This window comes from Lotus japonicus, chromosome 4 (genome assembly GCF_012489685.1).
Source record: "Lotus japonicus ecotype B-129 chromosome 4, LjGifu_v1.2".
Taxonomy (NCBI): domain Eukaryota; kingdom Viridiplantae; phylum Streptophyta; class Magnoliopsida; order Fabales; family Fabaceae; genus Lotus; species Lotus japonicus.
In genome coordinates this window covers 29087434-29097240 of record NC_080044.1, presented here as the reverse complement: position 1 = coordinate 29097240, position 9807 = coordinate 29087434, and the positions used below count along the sequence as shown (strand labels likewise).

Here is a 9807-nt window from a genome sequence, read left to right as displayed (position 1 = left end):
CTTTACACAAACTTGCAAGCCACTAGCATAACACTGTAGTGACACATTGAACACCTCCATAGCCTTATCTTTAAATATAATTATTTAAGTTAAAACTTGATGCTTTTGCTGCATTAGGATTAACGGGCAAGCTTGGGGATGCACAATTGTGGGAATTTATTTTATGAGCACGGACATGGCCTCTGGCCAGCCAATCATACTTATTCGTCTTCACGCGAAACTCTACTTCAAGCACCTTTTTTTCCTTTTTTCCAGTGTACTTTCCTTTTTCCTCTTTTTAACTTCATTTTGCAAATACACTTGAAAGCACATGAGTTATGAATGTAAAGTGCAACAATCATATATAAAATAATGGGGGAAAATAAGGCATAAATCATGCATTTTAGACGTGCATCACTTCTAAAAGAAGTACGTCAAAGCGTGAAAGCTCATTCCCTCTCTACATACTTGGATCACCGTAAAATGTTTAACATAGTAAAAGAAGACTACAAGATGCAGATGCATGTAGATGGATCAACTATCAAACTCAAAATGAAGCCTATGTTCCCTCAAGTATAAAGAAGTAGCTCTCAAAAGCCCAAATTAACTTCAACAAATACTTATAACTAATGATGGAATAAGAGGTATAGAGGAAATAGGAGAAGAAATTACTCTAATAGGTACACACCTATTATATGTACATCTTTGGGAAAAATGAAGAAGATACCTATACAAAAGACAAGTATTATATCATGGTGACAAAATAGGTAATAAGGATTTTTCGTAGCCAAAAGGATGAGTTTTATTTTACCTAAGGAGTTTTCTTAGATACCATATAACGTGTGTAATCCTCTTGAGACTCCATGGATTCATCAAGAACTCATTGGATCTAGTACCTTGAATCTTCAAACTCAAGCATGCGAAGATGAAATTGAGGAAGACAAGAAGATGAATGTGGAGGAGTAGGCTCCATATATAAGCCTCAAGGAAGATCCACAATAATCCTAGGGTTCTTGTTAATCATCATGAGAATTATCTAGAGAGAAGTTTTCAAGGGAACCATCTACCTCACAAATCAAATCTCAATGATGAATCAAAGTGTACCCAAATTAAATACAGAGAGAACACTCCTAATATAGTGGGGGAAATCTTCAAGAACGTGCAAATCAAGTGGGTTACGTCCAACTTGGACCAAAATTCCTTAATCGCTAATTAGACCAAAACATAGAATATACTACAAATAGGAAAATACTAGCTACACAAGCTATATAGGGTATGATGACTCCAACATGATCTACATGAGAGATCTCATCTTAACTCCTCTCTCGATAGGCAAGCATCCATCATCCTTCACCCTCACACTCTCCCTCGACCACCAGATCCGCCTCCCTCCTCCATCGGCCACCCGATCTCACTGTCCAGTCGACGCTTCATTGTTTTTTTGTCAAGAACCGCGCCACAACCACTTCACCATGATATGTGTAACGACCCGATCTCAAGGGTCACTAGTAACCAAAACCCACTAAATTTTTTTGCATAGCATTAAATGTCTTGAATGAACGCATTGATGAAAACTTGTCCAAAAACCTTGGCTAACACAAGCCATTATTCAAAAGCAAAAAAACAAATAACTAGAAGATTAAACTTACTCCCTTTGCCACCACGCATGCATACACATAAGAGACTTATTCAAAAGATTAAAAATTTAAATTACAAGACTCACACGAAAGATAAACTAGCTGATTGACTTACTAACCAAAAACACTAAGCTGCTGGTGCAACGTGAGGTGCACCCCTTATAGCAATTTCAACATCGCTGTAAGTCGGCCTTCGACACAATGCTCCACATAGTGTGCCAAAAACTCTTCCTTGGAATCCTCCCCCGACTCGCTCTCATGTCCCACCATCGTAGCATAAGGGGAAACGTTACGTGTAGGAGTAAAATCAGGTGTCATCCAATGTATCAAAGCGTCAAGTATCTCCCAGGGAGGTAAGTTGATATAAAGTTGTCCTTGGTTGTAGTGCCTCAATCTCATCCCATTCGCATCATAATGAGTTTTGTGTTAATGACCACTGATATAAAAAAAAGTGACACAAGAAAGGGGGGTTTGAATTGTGTTCCCTAAAAACTTGAGTTTTCAAACGATTATAAGTATAGAAAGAGTTTTTGCAATTGTTTGATGCAGCGGATGAATATAAAGATAGTAAAGTTAAATGACAGTAAACACACAACAATATATCCTTGTTCACGCACAAACGATGGGGCTACATTCAGTCCTTGACAACACCAAAATTTCCACTAACAAGTATCAATGACTTCTCCTATAACAAGTATTCTACAGGACTTCTCTCAACAAGTATTCTGAGGACTTCTCCCAACAAGTATTCTGAGGACTTCGCCTAACAAGTATTCTTTAGGACTTTTCCCAACAACAAGTATTATGCAGGACTTCTCCTAAGATATTTTTAAAGATCGTTTGGTTCTACATGTTTCTCTTCTTACAAAAGTGATTGTAGACTTTTACAGTGTTGATGAACTCCAAAGTGTTTGAGAAGGATTTGATTCTTGAGTATACTTTGAGTTCTAAATCTAGAGAGATTGGATAGAAGATTTGACTCTTTGGTTTTTCTCTCAGACAATAAAGATTTGACGCTTGAGCTCGATGAAACATTTCTGTATTTTATGTGTTAATTTTGTTACATTATTTGATTTTAAATCCCATACTTTTTTTAAAACCCCAAATCCCATACTTAATCCTTGTATACACGTATGATTACTTCTATGTGAGAATGTATGTAATGAGAAATTCAATTTTATATGAGAAAATGAGAATAAATTAACATTGTTAGATTTAATTATGAATGGTCTTAATTAAAACATGACGTTACATGATTTTTTGACTTTTTAAAGTGATCACATAACTACTAATTTGTTTTAATTTGGAAAATTCATAATTAGATCTAATGGTTGTGATTTATTCTAACTGTCTTAGATCTAATTATGTAAACATTTTTGAATTTAAATCACATTCTTCATTGAATTTAATGGTAATACACTATCAGTGTAAACATTTTTTACAGAGACATCCAATGATGGGTTACCAAATCAGAAAATAAGCTTTTAATTTAATTAAAATAAAAGGAAACTCAATTATTGGATTTTTGTGTAAAACATTTTTACACTTACGGTGCACAACCATTAAACTCTTTTCTTTTTTCATTAGATACATCTTGACTTATTTTGCTTACGCATCAACATTTATATAAAGCTGATTTTAAAGTAAATATCATTATAATTTATTTATCAAATTAAAAATCACATTTTCATATTTTGAAATCAAATCGGATAATATAATATTTAATTAAACTAAATGAACTTATATTTTTTTTTTCAAAAATAATGATTGTTTATCTTAAAAAAATTTCTATGCAATTCTAAATAATATTTTTTTTCTTTGACTCGCCACTTATTCGGAAAACGGTTGCATGCTTCTCGCAACAAATATTTTTCTCAAGATTCAAACTTATATTTTCATCCTTACGAAGATCTAGGCTTACTTTCCACTGGACCAACAACTTATCAATTCTTACAAAATAAAAATTAGTTAAGGAATATTATTAACACTATAAAGATATAGATGAGAATAATTTTAATGCACGTTAAGTTATAAACTACCTCAAATAGTTTTTTTAAACATAACTATAAGTTACAGGATATAAGCGTGTCGCGGTAAATGCTTATTTTGACTCCTTAGCATCTCTTAAACAATGCATAAGCATAAACCAAAACTCACATAATACTAGAGTTGGCCTTAACGGCGCTACTTAACATCAACTTACGAGCAATTACCATGATTCCGTCATAAGCTAAAATCAGTGGCCGACATAGCGTTAGGCCACCAACAATAGCGGCAAGTAAATTATTTTTACCAAGAGAGCACCAAATTCATATTTGGATTGATAACTACACAATTTCATCCCTTATTTCTTTTGAATTGTTTTTGAGCTGAATAGTTTGTACATTATCATCCTTACGATGTCTAGTTTGCTTACTATTAGACTAACACCTTGTTATTAATTTTAATGAGTTTACAAACGTGTATGAGTTTTCATGTTTTCTAATTTTTTAAGCATGTACTTTTGGTTTATCACACTGCTTATATAGATTGTTAACCACATTTGAATAAATAATGAACAATGAACGTATTTTAAAAATAAGCCATTCCGACTACTGAAATGTAATTTAGTCCAAATTTATTAGGTTTAATAGCATTTTTGGTTCCACATTTATCACGATTTAATAATTCTGGTCCCTTAGAAAATTTATTAGCCAAAACGTCCATCACATTTACTAATAGTTGCAGTTTTAGTTTTCCTTTAACTTTCATTCAATATTTAACGGTTTTTTTTTTATCAAAAAATCAATTAAAAAACTAGAAACCATAAAATTGTTGATTAGAAAACATAAAATTGTTCTTCAAACATTATTTTTAATTAATTTTTTAATTAAAAACCGTTAATTATTGGATGAAAGTTGACGAAAAACCAAAACTTCAACCGTTAGTAAACATTAGGGACGTTGTAGGCTAATAAATTCCTTGAGGGACTATAACTGTCAAATCGTGATAAGTTGGGCACCAAAAATGCTATTAAACGAATTTATTAATATAAAAAATATATGGCTTTATTAACTAAAAAAATTAAAGAATTAAAATCACACTAGTCTATGTACCAAAAAATACACTAGTCTAGAATATGTGGACAAAAACCTAATTTAGACAATTTAATTTTTTTTTTGGATTTTTCAAAAAAAAATCATTTTGGCAGATGCAAACTTTGTCTCACCCTTATTTTTTTTAGGTGACCTCTAATATGCACCACTTTTAGAGTGGTGTAATTTTACACCACTTTTTTTAACCTGCTATAACAGGTCAACATATCTTTTTTTAAAGAAATTTATTATATAAGAAATTTTTAATGATATTTTTTTTAAAAAATAATAATGTGTTCACCTGTTATAACCAATCAAAGTAAGTGGTGTAAAATTGCACCACCCTAAAAGTGGTGCATATTAGGGAGACCCTTATCATATATTTTATTTTACCCTCCTCTATTCTTTTTTGAATGTACCCTCCTCTATTCTAATCTCCTTTGACTTAAATTTATTTTGAAACAAGAAAGGCCTTTCTATCGATTTTTGGTCAAAAAACTAAAAACCATTTTTTTCGGCCGAAAATAACAAAACTCCCTTTTGGGAAGGGGTAGTTTGGGTTGTTCCCAGAAGAATTGGGCATGAAGCCCAACAACTAGACACCAATATAGTCCAACAGAAATTGCTTTCAACGGCTAGTTTGTAATTTCAAATCTGTAATGCTCTTAACACTTAACCAACTCTAACGGTAACTCGCGACCCATTTCACATTTCATCATTCTCTTTCACAACCTTCCGCCCCAAACCACAACAACGCATCATTTTCTTCTGCTCGCAAAGTCAGGTCAGTTTCTTGGTTCCATCTCTTGAAAATTCTTTCCCTCAAAATAGTGAAAATTTGAAATATTTGCAAGTTTCTCTATGAATTTATGAATTTGATCTTCTTCTTTATACAAAAGGTTCCATCTTTATCTTCTTTATACAAAAGGTTCCATCTTTATCTCCTGCAATTTTCCATTCTGTGTATGTTTTGTGCAATTGCGTGTAATTTGCTGATAAATTGAAAGGAAAAAAAAGAAAAAAATTGTATTAAGGGTGAGTCAACCTTTAGTGGGTAATGAAATGAAGATTTGATGTTGTTCTAGCATCTTATACAAATTTCAATTTTATGTAATTTGGTTGGGTTAAAAAAATGTAATTCTCGTTGTCTATTGACCTTTAATATGCTTATGCAAACAAACTATTCTGTGTAATGTTGGATATTTTGATCATGACATGTAGTTTTCTTTGGAATTGCTCTCAAATTAGTGAACTTACATGATACTTGATAACTTGAGTAGTGTAATAGGCAAATGTTGTTTCTTAACCTCTTTATTCAGGAGTAATAGGCTAAGACACCATTGATCTAAAGAAAGTTATATGCACATTAATTCAAACATGCCCAAGTCAGTTGAAAATTGAAATGCCCAATTTTGTGTTTCTACTCTTATCTATGTGTTGATATGCAATGCTTTTTCTTTTACAGGGTTTTGTAGGGTTTGTCTTTTTCTTAGTTTTGGTCATGTAACTCTTTGTTCAATTTTGCTTATGGCAAGAGCAGGTTTTCTGAATGCCTTGCATGTAAAAAGAAATGGACAACAACATATATGAAGAATTGGATGAAGCAAAAGCTGAAATTGAGAGACTCAAGTCAGAACTAAGAGCCAAGATAGTTTCACTAGAGAATTTGAAGAAATCACATTATGCACAGGAGAATCAGATTCAGGAAGCCAAGCTCAAGGCTGAGAACCTGGATCAAGAACTGCTTCAAAAAGAAAGTGCAATCGCCGAGGCAAAGCAGTTGTGGGAAGATCTCAAGGGGAATTTGAATGAACAAGCCTCCATCATCAAACATCTCACTGCTGCAAATGATAAACTTCGAGTGGATTGTGACGAAAAGTTCAACAACTGGGAAAATGAAAAGAATGGATTGTTATTGGCCTTAGATGAAGCAAATGAGAAGGCAGAGAGCCAAGAACAACAGATTTATCTATACAGACAAGAGATTCAATGCCTGAAAGACTCTCTTTCAGTTTCACAGAAGAAGTGTTTGGAAAATGAGAAGAATTTTAAAGCATCCAATGAACTAAGAGAAAGAGATGACCTGTTTCAGAAGATAGAGGACGAAAAAAGGAAGGTGGAAGATCAATTGAAATGGAAGAAGGAACAGTTTAAACATCTAGAAGAAGCACATGAAAAACTTCGGGACGAGTTTAGGTCTTGCAAGAAGGAGTGGGAGATGCTAAAATCTACATTGCTTGATGAGATTTCTTCACTTGAGATTAAGTTAGACTCTCAGGACAGAATATCAGAGAATCTACAACATCAGTTACAGACTTGCCACCAAGCTCTTGCTCATGTAGAAAGCCAGAAAAAGCGTCTGGAAGTTGAAGTTTCAGATTTTAAGGAGAAGCTTGACAATGCTAGCAGCGAGTACCAGGATGCTAGGTTACAACTTGATTGCTTAAACTCTCAGTGCGACAGTGATATTGCAGATTTGAGATATTCACTGAAAGCAAACGAGGCATATCATAAGGAATTGAAGTACAGAATTGAGAAGCTAGAGCAGGAAAATCAAGAGTTAAGGATGTCCCTTAAAGAATTCCAGGAAGCTCAAATTCAAGAAGCAGGAGGTTCATATTCGCAGTCCAAGCCCAAGCGCAGAAATTTAGAACAAACTCATAGCGAGTGTTCCTCAAATTTTAAGGCTAAAGAAGCTGAGTGGAACTCTCAGCTTGAACAATTGAAAGGAGACCTGAATAGCTGTCGGTCTGAGTTGGAAACTAAAATTGCAGCAGTGGAAGAGCTTCAGAAGGAGTTGGAAAGGTCCCATTCTTTGACCATTGAGATGAAGTTGGTGAATGAGGAGATGTCTGTGATGCTGCTAGTGTTGAAAACTGGACTTTCTGAGGCTCAAGAGAAGCTTGCCAATCATAAAAATGAGATGGATCTATTCAACAAAGAGAGAGAAGAGAAGATTTTTCAACTGATGCAGCAATTGGAGATGAAAGATGCTGCTTTGATCAGTGCCAACAAAAGCATCAATGAAGAATGTGAGAGAGAAGCGTGTTTGATGCGGCAGGTTGAGTCCTGTGAATCCAAGATAGAACTGCAGCACTCACTGCAAGATGAACTTGATAAGCACAAGGAAATGCTGGAGGAATCTTCTATGTATCAGCTGATCCTCAAAGAGACAGTTTTGCAGATGGAATGTTATTTGAAAGAACAAATGAAAGAAGTTCATGATGCTTTAGACAGTACACTTATTGAGTTGGATGAGAGGATATGTGAAAGGAATGAAATGGAATTTGAATTGCAAATATGGAAGTCGATTGTTGAACGTATGAAGAACGATCTTGAAGAAAATTATGTAATGCGTAAAGAGCTGGAAACTTCACTTCTTTCACAAGTAGATGTTTGTGAGTGCCTTAAGGAAGAGAAAGAGAGCTTGGTTTATAAATTGGAAGAGGAAGAAAAGAGACTAGATAATGTAAGATATCTGCAGATCATAGAGGAGAAAGACAAGGCGTTAGAGGAGCTCCAGAAAGAGGTTGTTTTGCTGGAACAAGAGTCATTTAGAAGAGAACTTGAAAATGTATTGATTACAAAAGGCACTATGGAAAGAATCTACGAGTATGAGAAAGAAAATCTTATCCAGCTCATGAAAGGGAAAAACATGAGAATTGATGAACTCATGCAGCAGGTGGCTTCAATGGAGCAGCAGTTCTCTACCTCATTGTCCACATTTTCTTCACAGTTTGATAAAACTGCGGCATCTCAGATTCTAGCTGCAGTGGAAATTGAAGAGAAGAAGTTGATGATAGTGGAACTTGAGGATGACCTCCATGCTATGCATCAGAAACTGAAATTACAGGAGGAAAACTTGAAGCAATCAGAGAATCTTGCATTGGATAATATTCAAGTAAAGGAGCTAAAAGATGAAATGGAGAAAAGGAATTTGCTTGAAATGTCATCACAAAGAGAATGCTTATTGGCTTATGTTCAGGGATTCATTGATAAAATCTCTGAATTCTCTTCTGCAGACACTCAACTAATGGATATGTTGAGAGGGATGGAGAAGTCTTTTGGTCCAGAAATGAATTTGAAAAAGGATGAAAGTTTCTATGTAAAGGAGAATATGTTAATTCATTCTCCTAAGATGACAAGAAAACTTGAAGCCGTTTCTGATATAAGATCGCCATTCAGGGAGCTCAATAGTTAGTTTCAGTATGTTCAGCAGCACTTGTAATATTATCTGCAGAAACGTCATTTAGTTTCAAAGATGACGTTTTTCTTTGGATTGCCTATGGAATTCATAATGTATCCTATGTATAATTTTTTTTAGATATGTAATGCAGATGTTCCACTAATAATTTCTTGTTAAAATAATGTATTACTAGCACTTCTTTGCTATTTTTTATAATTAAAACTTTAAGTATATGTGGCCTTGCCCCTTCTCTTAAAAGAAAAAAAGTTGAAGTAGTTTATATACAAGTATTTGCTGTGGTATATCAAACTAGATGATGTAGTGCCTAAAACCATGCGTACGAATAAACATAGGCACGGTCTAAATGACTCATATGAGCTACAAATCTATAACTTAATTGACCTATAAGATCTTTTATAAATAAAATAAAGAAATTTCAACCCACTTATCTTCAATACGATTGGATGATGAGTTATTTAACTCAAACTTTCTCATGGGTCATTTAGACAACCCCATAAACATAGCTATGATTGAGTCAGAATTCATATATTTGTATTAATATTTTCTCTTATAAATTTTAACGAGATTAATGAGTGTGCATTGTCGGTGTAAAAATGCTTTACACAGACATCCAATAATTGAGTGTCATGTATTCAAAAGCATTTATGTTCCTTTTTATTTTAATTAAATTAAAAACTTATTTTCTGATTTGGCAACCCATCATTAGATGTCTGATAAGCAAGAGATGGAAGAAAAATGAGAAGAGAGAATGCAAGAGTGAGACAAGTAAATTGTGGAATTGGAGGTGTGTGATGTTTGGTGCATCATCCTCTTATTTATAGTATTAGGGAGACAAAGACATATGGGCTTGGCCCATTGGCCCATGTGGTCATCTATTCACAACACTCCCCCTAGACCATCCCTTAAGAAT

The 9807-nt window shown here is 34.0% G+C and overlaps 1 protein-coding gene across 2 annotated transcripts; it reads left to right on the top strand.

Moving 5' to 3' along the window:
- Positions 1-5341: 5341 nt before the first annotated feature.
- Positions 5342-9065, top strand: LOC130715134 (uncharacterized protein At4g38062-like). 2 transcript variants are annotated; one of them, XM_057565178.1, is made up of 2 exons: positions 5342-5474; positions 6231-9065. In XM_057565178.1, the coding sequence occupies exon 2, from the start codon at positions 6261-6263 to the stop codon at positions 8889-8891; it is 2631 nt and encodes an 876-aa protein (XP_057421161.1). In that variant the 5' UTR covers positions 5342-5474; positions 6231-6260; the 3' UTR covers positions 8892-9065. The 2 variants fall into 2 exon arrangements, with proteins under 2 accessions (XP_057421161.1, XP_057421162.1); XM_057565179.1 differs by having other exon boundaries at positions 5367-5474; positions 6156-9065.
- The last annotated feature ends 742 nt before the right edge of the window (positions 9066-9807 follow it).